General features: G+C 45.3%; 1 protein-coding gene across 1 annotated transcript in view; it reads left to right on the top strand.

Annotated features, from left to right (window-relative positions):
• Window positions 1–599: 599 nt before the first annotated feature.
• Sh3bgrl2 (SH3 domain binding glutamate rich protein like 2) overlaps window positions 600–22,903 on the top strand; it is a 72,622-nt gene continuing 50,318 nt past the window's right edge. The window contains exons 1-2 of the mRNA XM_075967564.1: window positions 600–746; window positions 7,141–7,419. Coding sequence (XP_075823679.1) covers window positions 600–746; window positions 7,141–7,419 — 426 coding nt within the window. The remainder of the gene's footprint in view (window positions 747–7,140; window positions 7,420–22,903) is intronic.

Here is a 22,903-nt window from a genome sequence, read left to right as displayed (position 1 = left end):
CCTGTTAGCCTATCCTTAAGGTAACTTCAAAAACAGACGAAGACCCACAGAATTTCCCTGATGTTTTGAAGTTCGATGCATGGTGAAGCCGAAATGCCCATTTTCAAAGCAAACGTTTCCTATTCCACAGAATAGCATTCAGGGCATGTTTATCAGTGCTCCGTGACTTTTCCATGCTCTCCTCCAAAGCCTACAGCACACAACTCCCCCGCTTTCCTCTTCCTGCCGTGTTCCCTTGCACCCTCGCTAGGAGTTTAATGCTGACTTTGGGTTTTATTTTTGTTTTCTTAGGGTGTTTCATTTTTTTTAATTGGGAAGTATCGGTTTATTGTTTTATTACAGTGACAGAAATTGACATGTGATGAGAGTCTGTAGCTTTCTCAGAATCATAGTCATAGAGCTGTAAACAATGATCCTCGCAAAAGATTTAAAAAGGCAACAAAAGCAGCTGAACTCAGAGTCTGTGCTGGGCTTAAAGACAACCCGTGTTAGCACCACATCGCTCTGGCTTGCCGGGCTGGGTTCTCCTCCAAGGATTCATGTGCTAGATTTCAGGGAGGCAGTCTTGAGGGATGGACTGTTGGGAGACTGGGCTGGGAATGTCGCTCAGTGGTAGAGTTCTTGGGGGCGTGTGTTATGAAGGGATCCTGGAAGACCTGCCTCTTCGGGGCCCGGTTTACCATGAATTCTCCTGCTCCATCTTCTGCTACTATGGTGCCATCCGCCAAGGGGTTTTAGTAGAGCTGGTGCAATGGATGCTGTGGAACCCAGACCTGTGATCTTACCATCCCTCTTTTCCTGAAAATGACCCAGCGTCAGGCACTTCACTGTAGACACAAACAACAAACTCAGGGAACCTCTAATTGCTAACTCATCTTACACACTCACTGTAATGGGGAGAGTTGTGTCCCCGCGCCCCTAATTCACATGTTGGAATTCTCCACTTGCAGCACTGTAGAGGTGACTGTGTTTGGAGACGGGCGGTTAAGGTGCAGATTAAATTAAAACCTGTGCCCATGCATATGGAGGCCAGAAGTCAGTCTCGGATGGAGCAAGGACATCACCAGTGGACTGTCTACTTTCCCTGACTGGCAGAAGAAAAAGAAGAGGAAGAGGAGGAAGAAAAGGAAGAGGAGCAAATGGTAGTAATAGTTTTGTTTGGGCAGCTAATAAGCCCTTTCTTTATGAGGTCAACGTGACAGAACCGCATTATGAGGCAGGAAACAGGCCTTCACTGGACACCGAAGCTCCTGGTGCTCTGATTGGTCCCTTTCAGGCTGCAGAGCCATGAGCAGTAAAGTCCTGCTCTTTGCATCTTCCTATACATGCTGTTACCTCTTTGAATGAAACGACTCAGTGTCACTACTCTTGCTGGAAGTTTGTCAGGTTTGGCCAAGTCAAATGATGTGGAACAGAGATGGACTAGGGGAAACAGAGAAATCTTTAAGACTGACAGGTTGCTACTCAGTACTGAAAATTGTCTTCTCCAGCACTGGCCTTCCCCTGACCTTGACTCGCAGGCAGGCGTACACACCCACCTGAGCTACTCCTAACAGCAAACAGAAGGAAGCAGACACTGGGGCCTTAGAAACACTCAAACTTTGACTTTTCTGCTGGTAACTTTTGCCCGTATTACAAAGATTCTCTTCAAGGGAATCGCAGACGGCTCACATTTTAGATAAGAAAGCAGAAACACTATTAACATTTTTCCAGGCCTGAAAAATGTTATTCAAACTTGCTGAAGGGAGGAGTCTGATGGGTTGCTAATGGAGAGATTCAAAATTGAGTGGGCTGCTTTTTTTAAAAAAATATTTATTTATTTATTATGCATACAATGTTCTGTCTGTGTGTATGCCTGCATTACAGATGGTTGTGAGCCACCATGTGGTTGCTGGGAATTGAACTCAGGACCTTTGGAAGGGCAGGCAATGCTCTTAAACTCTGAGCCATCTCTCCAGCCCCTTGAGTGGGCTTTTAAAAGTGATCTATTTCCAGCGAATGTAAACTGAACACAACGGCAATGCATTTCTTTTACTATGTTGTTCTCTGAAGAATTTAATAAATTTTCCAAATACGTCTGAGTTGCGCGCGAGAGAGATTAGCACCAGATGGCCTGCCTTCCATTAATGAGTGTTTCATCTTGTCAAGGACTCAGTGACACCTGGTGAGAGCAAAGCTGCTCAGCATTGGTGAGCTACACTCCCGAAGAACCCTTCCTCAGACTTCGGTGTTAAAGGAATTCCAACCACATGGTACAGAACCGGGTTCCCTTTGAAGGATGCTGTTTTAACCCCAAAGCTCTGACTGCAAAGCAGGACGTATTGGGCAGAGCACAGTGGTACCTGCAGTTTAAGCTGCCTCTGAATGATTGGGGAGAGGCAGATGCTAAGGACCGAGAAGGAATGATGAACTCATGTCAAATTGTTCTTTGTTCTAACTTACCCTTGGGTTTACTTTTAGGAAAGAGTTGAGGAATTAAAAGAAGACCTTGCTATTCTTTCCATAAATAATTACGTCTTCTGGTATTAAAACACACAAACACACACACACACACACACACACACACACACACACACGGACAGGAATAGTGTGCATTTGTGAAATGCTAACACTGGGAAGGCTGGAGACAAGAGGATCCCTTTGAAACTAGCCAGGCTATATGAGACTCTGGATTAAAAAAAAAGCACTAACACCAAATGTTCATAGTCCTCATCTAGTAGGTCTTTCAAAACTTCATGAAAACAATAAAAGATAATTGCTACAACACTTTGATTTTTCTATGATTATGTCTCTATATAAACATCTTCTTACACGTTTGCTACTGCAATCGTCACAAATGGCCTTATAAGCCTGGAATAATGAGAAGTTAAATTGAATTCAGAAAAATCATTAACGTATTTCTGAAGAATCAAAAAATAGTTTCTGAATTCAACTAGGACCTAAATGCAAAATGTAATGCTTATTATAACATGGCAATTGTTTACAAGAGAGTAAACTAGTAACTAAAATTTAGTACTAGAAATTTCTGTAGTCTGTGTTGCCTAGAACTATTTAAGCAATTATCAATTTTCAGGGATTAGTTTTATCTCTAGTTGTGTGTATCTGTATGTCTGTGTGGGGGTGTGTTCATATGTTATTGCCCAATGAAGGCAGAGGAGGGTGGAGTTACAGGCAGATGGTTTAGTCTCAGTGCGTCAGTAAGGATCAAGACGACTTTGAAAAGTCAGACTATTTCAGCAGCAATTTATGGGTAGGAATTGACAGACATGGGTCCACGCAAATGAAGGGTGGAAGTGAGGCCATGGCTGTCTCTTAGTTCGTGTCTCTCTTAGTCACAGTGGCTTCCACCGTGGACCAGCTTCCTCTCCTTGTCCATTGTTTTAGATCTGTTATTGCCCCAGCTTACACAAGGCTTCTCATTCCCTTCTCACGGCATCACACAGCTTTCATCACATTTCTACGTTTCCAACATCCTGCCTGCAACATCCTGAAGGAGGACCTGGGACGCCGGGATATATTGTCGAGCCCTGCCATCTATTCCATAAGTGGGATTCAAGCTGCACTAGGTCATGCTGGGCCAAAACAGAAGTGCGGCCCAAACATCCGTGACATGGCAGTTGAGTGTGATTGCCAGCGGTCTGTTTCCTTTAGCTGTTGGCTACCCCTCAGCTACTGTCACCTTTCTGAAACTTGAACCTCTCTGGGTCCCGTGCTACTGTAGTCTCCCTTTCACGCTGTTCTGATTGTGCTTTGCTCCGTGCTTTTCAACACCTTGTTCCTTCCCAATTCTCTTGCTTCTCACATTTGAATATAGGCAGATACCAGTACTTCTCAACCTAGGATTCCTGGAGCCTCTTCCCATCCCAGCCTAAGGGCCTTATAGGTGGAAGTTAGAAGGTTCATAAACATGACTGAAGAAAAAAAAAATCACATCTTTGTATTGTCATCGATTGCTAACTAAAAGTCACCAGTTTCTTGTCTCCTTTATCTGAGCAGTCTGTAGTAACAATACACGTGGCTTGTTACCAGTAGAAGTCACAATATATTCATGTTTTCAGATTGTTGTAAATGTCTTAAATTTTTCCCCATCATTACTTCAAACCCAGGGCAGCTCTGTGATCTGACAGTAGACCTTTTTCCTGAGCGCAGTTAGGAGGAGGCACACACCCGTACCAATGTGTGCTGAAATTCTGGTAACTTTTTGTGATTAGTTATCACTTTCTTTGTAGTCTAATTCTGATTTCGGACACACCATTAAGAACATTTCTTTTTGAGAAAGGATCAATCAATTTCCTTATAGAGTTAAAGGGCCCCTGGTTTTCTCCCTGAAAAGCTAAGGGTCTTGGCAGATGGTGTAGCGTGATTTCTGGGCGAGATCAAGCCCAACTGGACAGGGCAGCAACCCTGACCCACTGAGTCTTGTTATCAAGGTTTGCCTGCCTGCTCTATCTGCAGATCAGAATCTAAGTAGCTCCAAGGCATCCCTCCAGTTTGTTTTCTAACTCTGGGTCTCTACTTCCTCACTTGGTTCCTGGAGTGAGAATATATTTTGTGTCATATATAATTTCTAGAAATCAATTTTTTAAAACCAAGGTGAGAAAAGAAAACCCAGAGTTATTATGACAAAAGTCTTCAAATAGTCCTTGGAATGTTACAGATTAAGTGCGAAATCGTTTGGGTTCTTGCCTTCATGCAAAACAAAAGCCATTTGTGAAGGCTTGAGCAAGTCAGAGAATTTATGATATAGACAGAGCTGTGACATCGCCCTCCAGTCAGTGATAGCAGAACAGGTTTAACCAGAAATGAACTGGCAAGCTTTCCCTGTAAAGGGCAAGCAGTGAGAACCTCAGACCAGGAGGACCACATATTTTCTGCCATAAGATATGTGGAACGTGAGCCAATGGAACTTTATTTGTAAAATGGACAGATGGCCAGTTTGACAGGTTGTAGGTTGAGGACCCCCTAACTTACAGCACTGCCAGGGTGGTTTTCTGAAGCATCTGTCCTTCCCCGTCTGCTTTACTATTCCCTTCTTACTGGCTTGCTCCTTTAGCTTCTCTGGGTTCTTGTGAACCAGACAACCAGACGTGACTTCAGTTACAACTAGCATTGTGCACATTTCCCAGAGGCTAATGCACTGTACTGAAGGCTTGGCCTCCACTCTGCTCAGCGGAGGCTCTACAAGAACAGAAGGACTTGGTGGGACTTTTAGTGTACGAGGCATAACGGAGGGCAGCTAAGTCACGGTGAGCATGACCTCGGAGGCACACTGAGTTCCGGACTCCTTTCTCTTCTTTTGCTTTCTGGTGCCATGAAGGGAGTGGCCTCACCTTCTCCTGCTTTGGTCTCCCAAGTGGTGGGGTAGCAGGCCAGCGACACCACACCTGCTGACCTCTCCTTCCCCTTGGTAAGCTGTCCCAGGTGATTGGTCACAATAACAGGAAGATGACTAATACAGCTTCTCAAAGCTGTGAGTTCCTTGTCACAACTTCATGCTGCCTGACTTTCCCCGTCCCAGTTCCAACATGCTGATGGAGGAAATGACTTAGTCAATTTGTTTTTTTAGCCATTTCGCTCAGAGTGGTTCTGAGTTCACTGGTTAAGCTTTTCGTCTTCACTGCTGCATTAATTCCACACTGCAGTAAAGACCCATACTCATCCAGGAAATATGTATCTACTTGTGTGGAATTACTTCATATTTCATAAGCATGCATTTCCATGTTTGTGAGAGCAAAGTTAAAGAACATTTACAGCGTGTAATTAACTACCGCAGAACTTACATATGATGTTTTTGACATAAAAAGAAATAGAGCCCAATCAAGACGGTATGCTCTCTTACTCTACTCAATTTAAAAAGGTCTTTGACAGAGTGGATTAAGACAAGCAATAGGAGGGCGGGTGGGATGGTTTAGTGGGTGAAGACACTTGCTACTCATCCTGGCTCACATAGTGGAAGGGGAGATTCCCACAGTTGTCCCCTGACCTCCACAAATGTGCTGTGCTGAACGATGTGCATACACACAAAATAAACAAATAAATAAAAGTAAATAAGGTCGCTTAAAACATAAGTGACAAGAAAGGTTAGAAACTCGAAATATTAATAAACTTAAAAAAAAAAAAACCCCGTCAGGCAGCAACTATTTGTGCCAGAAACTCGGAAACAAGGGAGACTTCTATCAGGCCATTTCCTTCTCTCTAGAATTAATTAACAGCGGTCCCTGAGCTCTGCTGAAGTCCCCTAATGAAAGGAAGAGAGTAAATACAGTACTGGTTCACTTCCACAAAACTGAGCAGCTTGGGCATTAGCCAAGTAAAAACAACCTGCTGAAGAACTATTCGTAACCTATTAGCCACTACATAAATGCTTTCCCTTTAACGGTATCCTCCTGGGATACCGCACTGCAATGCACAGTGATTTTCAAAAAGGCACAGATTTGGCTCAACTGTAAATATCAGTAGGGGCATAGAAGCAAAGCCATTGTGTAGGGTAGGGGGTGGGGTGGGTGGCTTCTGATTCCCAGTGTTGATAGGGGGATTTTCATTGCTCTCAGTACTTATTTTTTTCTACTACAATTACAGTTTTGCTGAGAAAAATAAAATACCATGTTCTCATCTGGGTTTCCAATGTTCAGTGTCTTTAGAATAAAGATGAAAGCCTCTTTCATTTACCTAAGAGATTCCCTTTGCAAATGAGACTTGGTGATGCCTGCTTGTAATCCCAGTACTAGGGAGGCAGAAGAAGGAGGGTAGTGAGTTCTAGGATAGCCTGGCCTACACAATAAAACCACTTTCATGAGAAAAAAAAATCACGTTTCCACAGTTTCCTGAACTGCAGGTAACAAAACAAAACAAAATAAGAAACAGCTCAAACCACTTCCACCACCTGTTAGAACCATGAGCCAGCCCAGGTCTCTAGGGCAAGGCTGCTTTTAAACAGTGGGTCTCAGCAGCTCCCAGCTCCACCCGGCTCCTCAGCATACAAAGCCCAAGCTTGGACTCTGAACCCAGCCGTTTGTCTAATTTGCTTTTCCCTTGTACTCTGACTTCCCACCACGTAGCTTCTCAAGCCTCTGGATCCTCCCGAAGTCGATTAATGTACGATTAATTCACAAGAAGCAGGTCGGGCTGGAGGAACCTTAGAGCCTTGTCACGCTGGGCGCCACGAAAACTACAACTCCCATCAGGTCCCGCGGCCGCCGGGCCCCACCCCGCCTCCTGCTCAGCCCGCGGCGGAGGCGCTGGGCTTTCATCCGCGGAGCGGCGGGAGCTAGACGCGTCGCCCTGGTCCTCTCCGACGGTCGGGGGTCGGCTGTAGCCTCGGCCGCGTTCCGCCTCTGCGTCCGCGTCAGCGGCATTCCCTGGCGCAGCGAGAGGATGGTGGTCCGCGTGTTCGTCGCCTCGTCTTCGGGCTTCGTGGCGGTGAGCGGGGCGGGATCGCGGCAGACGCGCGCGACGCGTACGCCCGTGGGAGACGCGCGGGCAGGTGACCGCCAGGCTCGGACCCGGTGGACGCGCAGCGATCGCACTGCCTGCGCTGGCAGCTGGCGAGGGGGAAGCAGGGGAGCCAGTCCCCTGCCGCAGCTGTCGGCTCCAGGGGCCCCTTTCCCGAGTTTATAGGTTCCCGACTTGGGACTTTGTGTTGGTTTATGGTTTTTTATGGGAGTTTAGACTACTTTGATTTGCTGACCTGGCGTCTGAAGGAAACACGTTTAAAGGAATTGCTTGCCACCCTCTCGTCCCCAGCAAGTCCATTTCTTTAGTTCTACACCTGAGCAAAGAGAACAGTAAACCACGCAAGTCCTGTTAGGTCAGAGTTAATGGTTTTAATTGTCGCTTTTTAGCCTAGGGTGCTACAAATACTTTTACATTTGTAATTAAACCTGTGTTCGTGTCCCCCCCCCCCATGCTGTGGTTAATTTCATTTTAGGAATCTATAAATTGTGTTTTCTATTTTTAGTTATTCTGCTTGTAGAGTGTTGAATTCTTTTAGGAAGTTTTCTTTCTTTCTTTTTTTTTAAAGGGAAATTAAATTGCTAGAGTTGTCATACTTTAAGGAAAAATGCATATGACTGAGATGCACATAGCTCATGTGTTCTACGTGATTATTAAGTCTTGATTTCCTTAGTTAAGAGTTAGATTACTGCTCTAAAAGTCTACTCAGTGAGATACTTAATCAGATAAAGAAGGAAGTGCAAGAATGATTGTTTAAAGTTTAGTCTGGCGGGTTGCTGGCTCAGTAGACAGAGTGATTGTCCTAGAATATAAGTAGGTGGGGTAGAGGTAGAATAAAATACTGCTTGAAAAATCGCTGTAAATCAGTGAAACTTTTAATTTAACCTCCCCTCACTTTTTTTTTTTTTTACCACAAGGACTCCCCATTTTCACTAGACACAATAGATGGAAAATGCTAGCTTACCTGTATGTGTAGGCATTTGTGGTCCTCAAACTCCTCACATTTCCAATTTTATTTATTTATTTATTTTTGCCATTGCTTAGTCATAGATGACTTCTACAGATTTTTTTCCCCCGTTAAAGCTGAGCCTCCTGAAACACTTAGTCCCTCCCAGATAGATTTATTTGAATGTAATCCTTATTGTAGAGCTTTTGGCCTTACCATAAAGTCGCCTGCTTCAGTAATTATTTCAAAAACAGTTTGTCGATTGTGGAAGGGATGTGCTATCGTGTCGATCTGCGGTTGGGTTGGGAAAGTCACCTGTCTTCACCATCCTGAATCCAGACTGGCTCTGCATCCTGTATCCTGCTTTCATCAAGCTCATGAGTGCATATGTATTTACTGACTTAAGTTTTAGATTTAATGGTTTGTATATGAAACTGAATCGAGGAGAGGGGTTGGCAGTGCCCTGACTAGTGCCCCAGCTCTGCCTCTCCCGTAGCAGTGCCCTGACTAGTGTAGTAGGGGCCGGCAGTGCCCCAGCTCTGCCTCTCCCGCACCATGAAGGATGCTGATGCACTGTGGTTGTGCCGCACTGTTAAAATGCTTTGATTCTGTCAGTGGAGTAAATAAAGGTGAATGCTCCTAACAGCTTATGTCATTTGAACATTACTGGTTAGCTTCAAAGTGGAGTTTTCCACTTTGGCTTTTTACAGCGTCTCGGATCCGGTGGTCTGCTGTGATTTCAGTTGATTGGGAGGTTACATCCAACCACCACACAGACACAGCCTGCAAACACTAATTGTTCATTTCATTCTGCTTTTTGAAAACTTACTCTTTTCAGGTCTCAGAAATACTCACCGAGTTTCCTCATTTTGTAGCATTATCTCCGACTTCATATACAGTTTAGTTTTTCTTTGATATTGGTATTTTACATTGTATAAAGTTTATGCTTATCTGCAAGGTTATTGATTTCTTTGGCTATAACAAAAGTGTGTAGGTGAACTCTCGGTAGGGGAGGCTAATGATACAACGTTACACTCTATTAAGGGTTTCTTGGAACGCTGTGTTTTCCTTCTGGCAGTGTTGGGTTGACTGTTGGCACTGATTTATTCTGTTCCCATCAGTGACCAGCAAGTATATGGAAGGGCAAACAGAGTATTCCCAAGTCAGCTTGGTTTTAGCCATTGTGTATTAAATCACAAGGAAGGAATGTGACCAGAATTAGATCCAGCTAAGTAAACCCAGTTGGCAGAATCTTTAAGCATTCTGTTTAGGGAAGAAAAAAATCCTCCTATCTCCTGGTTCCCTTGAGCATTGGAACTTCAGCAGTAGGGACGACTAACACGAAGGGCTGAGAGCCTGTTCTTCCTCCCCAGCTCCAGGCGAAGCCCGCTGTTACTAGGAAATGAGAATTGTACCACATTATACCATCCGTGTTCCTGTTATAGTGAGGGCATTTTATTCAGCTCTAAGAAAATAGATCCATAGAAATGTTATTTAAATTTCTAATTTATTATGCCTGTGTACCTGAGAGCCGAGGCCTTAGTAACCTTTGTCCGGGAAATAGGTTAATGTGACTTTAATTTTTTTCATTAATGTATTTAACAGAATTTGCTTTGGTCTGCCTGTGCCCTGCCCATCTCTATCCTAGGAGAATAGAGGGTGTGGTCTCTGTTCTTGAGGAGGGCACAGACCAGGTGAGGGCGCCCACTAGGAAAGGTCGACCCTCCAGTAATAACCTGAAGCTCAAGGACATGCCTCCGTGGGAACATTTGCCAGGCAGAAATACTCCAGGCAGCAGCGGAGGGATGCCTTGCCAGCTGTAAGATACGGAGGGAATATGCTGGAATCGTAAAATATGCATGGGGAGGCAACCAGCAGGGAGAGGAGTGCGGGAGAATAGTTTTCCCGAGCCCATTTTGATTTTTCGGGCTGGATGTGTCGGTGCCTGGGAAGGAGGGGTGAGCGGCAGGTGCCCCTGTGGGCCTCTTTGGAGGACCCAAAGGAAGCCTGTGAATTCAGACTCCACGATGCTCGTGGAGAGGTTTTCAGTATCTAGAGCTAGTCTGCTGCCCATAACCTTTTGTCCTTAGCAGGGTACTGTCCTTCAAGGGTGGACTTCAGGTCTGAGGTTTTAGAAGACTCCCTGCTTGCCTTAGATTAAAATGTATCAAAGAATGAGAGCTGGGCTTTTACATGGGTATCTTTCACTGTTCGCTAAAGTCCTGTGACTCAGCTGAGAGTCGGAGGGGAACCTAAACATCATACAAGTGAAATCCAACCACAGAGCTTCACCAGAGGTGAAGTAATTGGACCTAACGTCATCTATGTAGCCAGTGTTCAGTGAGATATAACTGGAAGCCAGATTCCTGCACTGATTGATTGATGCATGTGCTTATTTTAAACATTGAAAACCACCAGGCTTTCTTTCTTTCCCGTGTGTATTATGTACGTGTGTGCTGTATGTATACGTGCATAAGTGCATACCGGCCTGCAGAGGCCCGAGGAGGACATCAGGTATCCTGCTTCGCATTCTCCCCCTTATTTCTTTAGGACAGGGTCTTTCATTGACCTTGGTATTAGGCTGGTGACCAGCGGCTCTCCTATCTCTGCTGCCCAGAGCACTGGGATTCCCCTGGCTCTTTAGGAAGGTATGGCAGTTCAAACCCAGGTCCCTCTACTTGTGCAGCAAGCACTCCTACCCGCTGAGCCCTAACCCTAGTACCAAGTTCGGTGGTGTTAGGTGCTACATACTAGGATGGTCAGGGAAACAGACATGGCCCAAATCATTGCTGTCTTCATCAAGCTTGGAGACTTAGCATGCGAACTGCACTCAAGGGGGACTGATGGTGGCTTGTTGCGTGATATTTGATTACATTGTGTAAAGATATGTTATTGTGATTGGCTTAATAAAAAGTTCAATGAGATGGGCAGGAGGTATAGGCAGGACTTCTGGACAGAGAGAGCTCTGGGAAGAAGAAAGTGGGAGTCGCCAGCCAGGTGCAGAGAAAACAGGACTTGCAGGAGAAGAGGTAAAGGCCACAAGCCACATAGCAGCATGTAGATTTTTAGAAATGGGATAATTTAAGTTATAAGAGCTAGTTAGAGACAAGCCTAAGCCAAGGCTGAGCTTTCATTATTAATAAGTATCCGTGCCGTTATTTGGGAGCTGGCTGGAAGGGCAGAGAAAGACTCTGACAGTGGCTAGAGGCCTGTTTTCATGAATTGGGGAAATGGGCTAGAGGGCAGTGTGTTCTACTTCTCGGAATGCTAAACAGTCACCATCTGGGAACAAAGGAGATTCAAACACTGGAAGGGAAGCCGTAAGTGGAGGGCTCGCTGCGGCCCTGAGTTAAGGTGAGGGTGGGCGTGAAGGGGGAGGACAGACAACTGCTGTTCAGAGTTGCATTGCTTTGCAGCTGTGCAGTATGTTCTTGCTGCTGTGCATAACTGGTTATTATTTTACCATGCAATTACCAGTTCACGCTGTTGCTACCCTGTAGAGTTTATTCAGTAAAGCTCTTCTGTAAGAAAGCCTTAGAAAAGAGTTCAGAAGCAGCGACGTCAGGAGGTGACATACACAGTAACAGGATTCTCTGCAGAGTTGCTTGACTCTGATAGGAGCAAGTAGACACTTGGGCTCTGGATTCTTGACTTATCATCGCTGTCCTCTGGTAGGATAGTCATTGCCATGTTGCAGATGAAGAGGTGGAAGAGAACTGACCCAAACCAGATCATGTTCAGCTGGTGCCCTGACCTGTCGTCAAGCCCTGGGTGACAGCTGGACCCTAAGCTTCTAGAGCAGCAATTCTCCCTGTGCTTTCTGTCCTTAGGTACATTGTACTCTGAGGGGGTGTGTGCACCAGGGAAGTTAACATCCGTCCTGCAGTTTGTAGGTTTATCTGCGCAAAGGGCTTCCCTATGGGTCAGTGGTTCCCTGGCCAGAGACAGTGCTGCTGCAGGGCAGTGGGGAGGAATGAGGAGCAGGCTTCAGGATGGGGTTGTGCAAGAAGTGATCAGAAGAGGCATGAATAACCCGAGGGCCCAAAGGCATGGAGGTAAGTAGAAACTGCGTTTGTTTCCTAGAACTGCGGGGCTTAGATATCAGAAATAGGTCTGAGTCTTCTTGCTGCTGGAGGTTGGAGATCCAGGTGTTACCATCTGACATCATCTGCTGGCAACCGTAGGCATGTTTTCCTTGCCCTGATAGCCTTTGTGTTCATGTGGCATTCTCCTGTGTGCATGTCTGTGTTCGTCTTGGGTGTTCAGAACCCCCACTCCCATCTAGGCTTATTGTAGTAAAGCCTACTCCAGTGACCTCATCCTAAGGAGCATCTGCAAGGACCCGGCTTCCAAATAAGGTCACATTCACAGGTACCAAAAGTTGGTATTTGGGTATCTTTGAGGTGCATGTAATAGAATCTAGAGCCATGTCCAGTCTGAGGGTTGAAGTAAACAGACTGAGAGTAGAATTTTCTCTTTAGCTGGAAAGGTTCTGGGTGGGTTTCTTCACTTTTAAGTTAGCAGCTCAATAGCAAATTGTTGGACATGGAGTCTGTGGGGTTTGGGGCTAGGAGGGGCTAACCTTTTTTTAATTTATTACCATCAGAAGGGAAGTTCTGACCTCAATTCTTCTGGTACATTTCAATGTTTCCCAATTTTGACATTTCTCTCCTTTCTACAAAAACATTAAAATTTGCCAATATGAGTATAATCACCAACATGGGTTCCTTTGTGAAATTAGGGACTTTTTTTCTTTTTATCCATTTGTGTTTAGATATTTTTTTTATTTTCTATTAAAAATTTCTACCTCCTCCCCGCCTCCGCTGCCTCTTTTCCTCCCCCTCCCCTGCTCCCCTCCCCCTCCTTCTCATGTTTAGATATTTTGAGTCAACATTTCAAACCATCTGGGTAAGCTACATCTTGACAAGTATTTGTCATATGAAGTTCAGGGTGGTTTCCATACCTCAGGCAGAATGTAAGACTACATGGATATTCTGTTTTGTTTTAAAAATGAAACACAGAAAAGGAGGGCTACTGTCGTGAAAAAGACTCAAGAGTCCATTGTGAAATGCTGTGAGCTCCTAAGAAAATGGAATTTCTTCATGTGAGTGTGGTGTGTGTGTGTGTGTGTGTGTGTGTGTGTGCGCGCGCGCGCGTGCGCATGTGCGGAGGCCCCAGGTCGATGTTGGGTGTCTGTTTTTTTTTTTTTTTTTTTTTAATCTGTTCAGGTCATCAGTGGCCTTATAATCTTGGCTTTATATTTTTTTTAATTTATTTATTTATTAAAGATTTCTGTCTCTTCCCCGCCACCGCCTCCCATTTCCCTCCCCCTCCCCCAATTAAGTCTCCCCCCCAGCCCGAAAAGCAATCAGGGTTCCCTGTCCTGGGTGTCTGTTTTTATCACTCTTCACCTTCCTTTTTGCGAGAGGCACTCTTCCTGAACTTGGAGCTCACTGATTGGCTAGCTTGGCCAGGGAGGGCCAGAGATCAGCCTGTCTCCTCTTGTCTGCAAACTCAGATTCTTGTGTGTTCAGAGAAGCTCTTTCCTACTTTGTACTGTCTCCCTCACAGTGCTAGCTCCTATTTAGGTTTTTTAACGTTTAGTTTATAAAAAGTTTTGAAATGAGTTACACTTTTCTTGGATTAGAACAACATGATAGAATAGAAAGTCTATATTTACCAAGAGATCTTTCTGCTTAAAATTAAAAATTGGCCTGATTTACTGATAATTACATATACAGAAATGTTAAGTATTATATTTTGAAATGTAGGTTTTGAAAATGAGATCAAGAAATTACTCGCATGCCAAAAGTTAGTTTCTAAAAATGCAGTGTACTCTTAGAGGAGAGGGCGATGTCTTCTGCAGGCTTGAGGCCCGTGCTTTGGAAAACAATCTCCCACCTGCTCGTTCAGAAAACCCTTATAAAACTCAGTGAAACATATGCACACATTCACACATGCACGTGCACTCACACCATACACACATGTACACATATCTCACACCCAGCATACACATATGCAAACATGCACACACACACACACACACACACACACACACACACACGAAAGCAGGAAGAGAACTCGTTAGGAAGAAGAAGGAGTCCAGCAGGAGCAAGAGAGAATAAGTGAGGGTCCTAGAGGGTGTCTATGATCAAATATAGTAATACATGTATAAAATTGTCAGATAATAAATTAAAATGTTTAAAAATGAGAAGCAAGTGACTGTCTGACCACACACAGAACATGCAGATCCATTACAGTCCTGGAGGCTTGGGAAGAAACCATGTCCCCACTCACTCTCCCACGTACCCTGTCCCATTTATGTGTTGGGCGTTTGTTTTTAATTTATCAAATTCTAGATCAGCTTCTCTATGCAAAAATCCTTCTTTACCCCCTTTTCTAATAGAAATACATGACAAAAAGTCCATTTATTTGTCTTCCAACTAATTACTCTGTCTTTCAAATCCAGATTTTAAAATGATCTTTAGAACACCTGGAAAAAACAACAGCAAATGGCTGGTTGGTAACTCTGAGCTGGAAGGGGACCCTCCTGGGCCTTGGCAGTCTTTTGGTGAGACTGATTTCCTGGGATTAGGGTTACTGTAGCTGCAGAGAACACTTGCATTCTGATTTAAGTCACATTCTGTATTCACTACTTTTCTTGGATTAACTTTACGTTGCTTATCTATTATGCAGAAGAGGACTTTAACTTCCCAAATTAGAAATTTAGTGAAAATCTGTCTCTGTGCCTTGTTGTGGTTTGGAATAGGATTTATCTTCCAAAGATTGCAGGAGGGGATGGGGCTTAGTGGGGAAGGTTTAAATGACCATTTTGGGGGCTGCCTTAGGAAGGGATGAAGGTAGTTGGGACCTCAGTTTGTTCATGAGCTGTGACTTCCTGTGTTTGCCCTATGAATCCTCTCTAGTCTGCCATGATGTGTCAGAGTGGAGTGGACATCATTACAGGACACTGAGCTGTTGGACCAGCCTGAAGTTGAACTTTAAGCCTCCAAACCTGAAAGAAAAAAAATGGACTAATACATATGCAAAATGGGAAATTAACATTTGCCCTGGTGTGTGTGTGGGGGGGCTGTTCTTTCTAGTTGTGGTTTAAGAATCAGGCAGCACTCACCTTTAATCCCAGCACTCAGGGGACAGAGGTAGGCAGATCTCTGTGAGTTCGAGACCACAAAGCGAGTTCCAGGACAACCAGGGCTGTTAACATAGAGAAACCTCGTCTCAAAAAACAAAAACAACAACAAAGAGGAAAATTTGCCGTTGGGCTTTATGGCTAGTGGTTTTGGACAGTGATCAGCAAGTGCTATGGCCTAAGTGTTTGGAGAGGTGGGGGGATGAAGGGAGAAGAGATCGGCAGCCTGAACTAGCTAGCTACTGAGTAATCTGTATCCGGGCAGCTTCCCTGTCTCCTCCCTTAATAGGCTTATCTGCCTGTTCCCTCTGGCATCTGCTGCTGATTTAGGAACTGGCTGTCATAATTTGAAGAGTTAGGAGTGTTATCTCTTGTATAATAGGTTGCTTTTCTCCCCTCAAACTCTAAAAAAAGAAATCAAACTCAGAAAAGCAATTTCTTAAATGCTTCCTTTCTGGACTCAGGACAGCTGTGCAGTAGGCTGGGAAGCCGCATTTCAGGCCTCTGCCTACAGAGGCACTTTGGGGTCTGTGTCTGTGTCCCACTCCCACCCCACCTGACAGTTCGTTCCGTTCCTCTCTTGGCACTGACAGCTCGTTCCTGAGGGAATCCCTCCTTTCAGGACTGGCTCAGTGCCTGGCAGAACTTAAGGAGGGGTTTCCTGGAACTGCCACCTGCCGGTCAGGCTCATGGCGAGGTGTGCCTCAGGGTGTGTCCGCATTGTGTGGACCTTGGTGGCCCCTGCCAGCAACCACTTTGGATCTCCCAGAGCAGCAGTGTTGGCTGTGACTGAGAAGCCTTTTTGCAACTGTGTAAGGGTGTGTTTCTTTCTTCCCACTGGGTGGTGGCCCAATGCTTGGAAGGGGCATTTTGCCCTGTTGGGTCTGGTGAGATGGGAGTGGAGGGCAGAGAATAAAAGACCCAGTTAAGCTAACCTGCTTGACAGGTCAGATCAGTGGCCTTTGTTAAATGTCCCATGCGAGGCAGCAGCTGTTGCATTCCAGCCCGAAATTAAAAACAAAGCAAAGCAAAGAGCAGCAGTCAGCATAGCTGATGCAGCCCAGCACGGGTGGGATGCGGGCTGCTTAATTCATGGCATTCCCCTGTGGCCTGCAGCTCAGCAGTCCACTCTCTGCTGCTTAGCTTTAATGGCTGTGTTCCTTTGAGTGAGAATTGACTCCCCCATAAGCCTGGAACCTTGATTGACAGGAATTTGAGTTACACTTGGAGAGAGAGAGCTAGAATATGAATGTGTGTGTGTGTGTGTGTTCATGTGGAGGCCGGAGGTCGACCTTCAGTCATTCCCCATTTTATTTTTTGTTTTCTGTGCTAGGATCTCTCACCGCTGGGATCTCCCTGAGCAGGGTAGGCAGATTAGCCAGCCCCAGGGAGCCACCTTTCTCTGCCACACTAGGGCCAAGGTTTACAAGTATGCACCCCCACTCGGGCTTTCACATGGGGTCTGTGGGTTGAACCCCAACTCTCAGGTTTGCACAATGGGCACTTGGGCCAACTGAGCTCATTTTCAGCCCTACACTCTCCTAAAGCTTAATGTATAAAAAGGAACAAGCATTTGTGCTGAGGATGTGTCGACTTACTTAACACTAGATTGGGTTCATATTCAGTCCCTGCGTTCATGTACTTGCATTTAGCCGTGGGGAATTTGTCATTGGTAGGCTGTAGACAACATGGTTAAAGCAGTGACTTTCAGGATCTTGGGTACACCGATGAGGGACAAATGTACCGGTTAGTTTGTCAACCTGACACAAATTAGAGTCACTTGGGAAGAGGGAGCCTCAATTGAGGAATGGCTTCCATAAAATTGGCCTGGGGAGCATTTTCTAAATAACTAATTGAAGTGGGGGGTGGGCAGCCCTCTCAGGCAAGGGTCCTGAGCTATGTAAAAGTTGAGCAAGTCCAAGGAAGCAAGCTAGCAAGCAGTGGTCCTCCGGTGTGTGTGTGTGTGTGTGTGTGTGTGTGTGTTTCTGCTTCAATTCCTGTTGGTGAGAGCTTCCTCAGACAGTGCCAGGGTGGTGCCCAGTGGTCACTGCTTTTCCTGTTGGTGAGAGCTACCCCACCCGTGCCAGGGTGGTGCCCAGTGGTCACTGTTGTTCTTATTGGGTTGCCATCGGAAGCAATGGAGTAGTGTAATAAACAACCATGACCTTGACCCATGTGCCATCCTTCACCATCCCCAAATGGTGTATAGTGCAAGAAGGAAGATGTGGTCAGCATACATGCAAAGGCCGAGGTGCATTGTGAAATAATTTTAGGAGAGTTTACTAGGAATTTGGGTGTTTGAACTTGGATTAATAAGAGCATATGATTTGGATATGCTGTTGTTCCTTAAACAGACCATTTACTGTGTGTTCACGGTGATTTCTTTCACACTGATAGGTGATTCACGTGATTGATTGCATCTAGTCACTGTCCAAGCGTGCTCATTGCTATGCTGATGGCCACTCTTCTGTGCTCGGTGTGTGTCTAGTTTTGGAGTCCTGGTTTGACTTAAAGTTTCTGAGACTTGTCTGATCTGTGTAACTGATGTCAGAGAGTAAGGACCAGTTTCTTCCTGGAGAGTTGGTTTGGAGCCTTGTCTGTGATGAACAGAATGGTTACTGCTGGGATCTGCACAGACATGAGAGAAGCAGGATCCAGGCTGGTCCCCGTGTTCTTCTTCTCAGAGTTGGTTTGGAGTCTTGTCTGTGATGAACAGAATGGTTGCTGCTGGGATCTGCACAGACATGAGAGAAGCAGGATCCAGGCTGGTCCCCGTGTTCTTCTTCTCAGGCCTCAGACTGTATTTTACTGCCTTTGAGAACTGTGTGATTGAATGCAGAGGATGTCAAATCTCGCAGTAGCAGGGAAGAGAATCACGAGGCACCAGGTAGAACTGATGGGTAAGTTACAATGGTACGTGTCTTCCACATTGGCATGTCCACAGTTCTGACTCTGAAGTTGGAATGCTTTTGTAATTTAGGGTGGATACTTGCAGCCCTATCAGATCGGTAGGTAGGTGATGCTAAAGAGGTAAAGGGAAGGGGGCTTTATGGAAAATGCCATGGAAACAGGAGAAAGATGCCTGAAGTGGTGTCCTACTGTGCTGAGCCCTTGGTGTTAAAAGGGTGGGTGAACGATTTCTTTTTTTACCTGTACCCAGCAATGGGTGTGTGTGTGTGTGTGTGTGTGTGTGTGTGTGTGTGTGTGTGTGTTTAATTCTTGGAAGCATCCTCTAAACTGATTTGTTATGCCCATTTTATAGATAAGAATATCAAGGCACAGGGTGGTCACATATGCTGAGATCATTCACCTCATTGCTGGGACTTAGATTCTAAGCCTTGTCCTTTAGTTCTGAGTCCTGTGCTTTTCCCGCGTTGCCCATCCCAAGAGCTCCTGACTGGAGACTGAGAAACATGTGTTGTGCTAAACCATCGAGCTGACTAGAATAACTAGATTGTGCAGACTTGAGCTTTACAGTGGGACGGGGCAGCATTCTCAAGGAGCAATCCCAGAGTCCCCTGCTTTGCTGCTCAGTGGGTATTATAGGCACAGTGTCTTTAGGGCAGGAAAAGGCAATGATTCTGCTTTTGTAAAAACTGGTAAGTGATGAAAGGGGTATGGTTTGAAATAGAAAGGGAAGACATCATAACTGTAATAGTGACATCATTTATACCATGTGTAGGAAGTACCAGGGATACTTTGTGTTTATGACTCGTATTCCTTGAAGTAATGAGATGTAGTTAGTAGTCATGTTCCTATTTCCTGTCCCTATCCCAGAGAAAGATGAAATCAGATTAAAGGGAGAATAGCTGAAGGGACTGCTTAATGTTTTGTTGAGTGACCTGAAACTCAACTGTGTGATTTGCCGAAAATGTGATTGTACTGCTGTGTGTGACAAGGTCGGGTGGAACTGACATCATGTGTCACATTGAAGGGGTGCGGGGGGATGAGGAGAATAGAGTAAAAAGGGAGAAGAGAGAGGGATGGGATGTCTGGGACCCAGAGATGAGGTCAAGGGCAGAGGATAATTGAGGTTCTGGAGCCTTTGGGCAGTAGCTGATCTGCTGTGCCAGGCGGTGGTATAGACCAACGCCTTCCGCTTTCCTACCTCGGACCTTCTGTTCTTGGGAGAATGAATTCCCATAGCCTGATCATTAATGACTCCATAAAAAAGTAGCCAAGGGGCAGAGTTTATCAGTTTATGGCGGCTTGCCGTGGGAGTTCAATGCAAGAGCAGATGTGGAAAGGGGAAGTTGGTGATAGAAGGCCTGGCGGAGCACAGACAGCCTTCTGGTGCAAGGAAAGATGTGGTCAGCGTCCCTGGGAATGGCGGATTGATCACTGAAGAAGCTGCTGCTGGTGCCTCCTCGGCTCCATTTAACTGTTCAGTATTCTGTACTTTATGGTCATCCATCTCTCTGTGATCAGATTCTTTACGTGTAGTTTCCTCTCAGAACTTTGTAAGCCTGAGAGAAGAAGAAATTTATATGATGCAAGATGCTGAGGATGCCTGGAAAGAAGGTGGATCTCAGGAGCAGAAGGACCTGAGTTGGGTGTTGGCTCTGCTGCACCAGCTGACAAGGAGGCTGAGCGGGTCTTTAGCTCCCTGTAACTCACGGTTCCATTTATAAGGCTGTTGAAGCTTGTTGACATCACAGCCACTGTGGTTAATGTGAATGACACTTAAGTTTGATGCACTGATCGTTCTCTTGTCTTTGTGACTCTTCAACTTGAAATGAACTGGTGAGTTCAACTGAGGAAAGAATTTGCTGTGCGAATCGGATAATGGATCCTGAATCAGGTTGATCCCAGCCAGGCTTAGGAAGACTTAGAGCTAACACTGCCAAAACTAATGTGGATTGGATTGAAAAAAACCTCCTGTTGACTTAGCAGAGTTTTGAAATACTGAGCAAGTATATTTTAGGTGCTGTAAGGTATCTATGTCACAGAAACTGAATCAAGATGGGCTCTCTTCCTGAGGGGATGAAAATGCCCTGTGGTCCTGGCACTTCACCTCATCGTAGCGGATGGTTCAAGTGCCCCAGAACTGTGTGGGTGGTTTTTTCAGCGGGTATTATACCCTTGAGATCATCATCATCACAGCTCTCTGGTATTTCCAAGTTTTTCCAACTGTGAATTATTTGCCATTGAGGTTGTAGGGTTTTTTTTTTTTTCTGAATAGGAGTGAACATGCATCTATCAAAATTGGGAAGGCCCAACTATGTTCATAGCAGCATTGTTTGTCACAGCCAGAAACTGGAAACAACCTAAATGCCCTTCAACCGAAGAATTTATAAGGAAAATGTGGTACTCCATTGTGTACTACTACACAGCAGAAAAAAATGACACCTTAAATTTTGCAAATGGATGGAGCTAGAAAACATCGTATTGAGTGAGGTAACCCAGATATAGAAAGAAAGTTATCACATGTACTCACTCATAAGTGGTTTTTAAACATAAAGCAAAAAAAAAAAAAAAACAGCCCACAAATCACAATCCCAGAGAACCTAGACAACAATGAGGACACTAAGACTTCCATGGGAAGTAGAAAGTATAAAAAGACAAGATCTCCTGAGTAAATTGGGAGCATGGGGACCTTGAGAGAGGGTTGAAGGGGAGGGGAGCAGAGAAAAATGTAGAGCTCAATAAAAAATAAATAAAAAATTGGGAAGCCCAAGACTACATTGATAGTTATGCATGTTTTATGAAGATGGGAGCCAAAGTGAGTCATTTTGCAAAGGAAGGAAATAATAGTCCCAAATGTTTGTTTAGTGTTGATGAGCTGCATTGCTCTCCTAACTGCCTGCCCCCCTGGGCATTTCAACAGAAGCAGTCCAGACAGTCTGTGTGGGTGTTATGGGAACATGCATGCTCTGAGTATGGCACTAGATGGGTGCTGGTCTCTCAGTCACATGAGCCACAGAACTGCTTGCTCTGAGATTGTTACACTCACGGCCCCATGCTTCTCTGGGCTCTCATCTGGTGCTACTGGTGTTTTTGGCTGGGTGATTCTTCCCGTGTGACAACTGTTCCGTGCGCTGTAGATGTACAGCAGTCTGCATGGGCTCTACCTGCTGAGTCACCCTCAGTCCCAGGTCCTGACAGCTAATGTTTCCAGACATACAGAAATGCCCCATGAGGTAAGAGCACCCCTGAGTTGACAAGCACTGCTCTACCTATAATAGCACAGAACAGACAATGGCATCGTGACATAAGAGGACTCAGATTGCCTTAGAGTGAGCAAGCTGGGCTCAGTGATGCTCCCCATCATCATTATCCCAGCACTGTACAGGAAGAGGCAGGAGAATCTTGAGTTTGAAGACAGCCTGGGTTACCAGACTTACTAGGGAGACTGTGTCTCAAGAAGAAAGAAGGGTAGGAAAGAAATCTGAGGCGTGTGTGTGTGACTGTGAAGTGTCTAGGTTGGGCTACACTACTTTCCAGCTCCTGACATCGTCCTGGCTCTTGTGGAGGCTGCTGTAGGCTACAGGGTCAAGGTTGTACTGATTCTTTAGGTAGCTGAGTCTAACAAGATACTTATCTAATATTCCTAATGCTTATGTTTAGGATGCAGAACGAGTGAGCGACCATGAGCCTTCCCCCTGAACAACTCATGGTCTGATTGTGGAAAACAGAGACCAAGAATCAGGGGCAATATGGGGTCATGTGGAAAGTAAATCCACTAGGTAAGTCGCAGGCCCAGCTGTGTTTCCTTGAGCGAAAGCCATACAGGAGTTGCATCTCTTGAGGTACAATCCCAGCTGTTTTTAAGATTCTAGAAATGTCTAGAAGAAAGATTCCAGTGGAATGCCAAAAGATTTTTTTCTTCCCCCAAATATTTCCCATAAGCTTGTGAACTGGGGCGGGTGCTGTTGGCTCTGTTCTTTCTGCCACAGGGGTGGGTGTGACTTGACTTCCTCACCGCCCTTTGCTTTTGCTTTAGCCCTAAGACACCTTTCTGCCTGTTTGTGTGTGTCCAGAGCAAGGTGGATGGGCACTGTGTGCTTTGTCTCATGCTGACCTTTTACTAGTGACTGCCTGGTTCTAAGAGATAATTAACAGACCTGAGATGATTAATAATTTACCCTTTGAGTTCTGTTCCCATTTTAAAAAAAAAGTCATCCTGCTAATGAGATTAAGTCTCTGTATTAGGTCCAGAAAGCCTGGCAAAGTCTGGTTGAGCCTCAGAGCTTAACAGTCAGCCTGGATGCTTGGTCTGGCACTCTGGGCTGTCTGTCTTCTCTCACAGTAAATACACCAGGCTCCTCCTCCACCCTGGCTGATCCTGTGGTCCTCCCTGCCTTGTCTGTGAACTCCCTATATGATATCCAGTCCCATTCCCTCCTCTCTTTAAA

The sequence above is a fragment of the Microtus pennsylvanicus genome, chromosome 3 (genome assembly GCF_037038515.1).
Source record: "Microtus pennsylvanicus isolate mMicPen1 chromosome 3, mMicPen1.hap1, whole genome shotgun sequence".
NCBI lineage: Eukaryota > Metazoa > Chordata > Mammalia > Rodentia > Cricetidae > Microtus > Microtus pennsylvanicus.
This window is presented reverse-complemented; position numbering and strand designations above follow the sequence as displayed.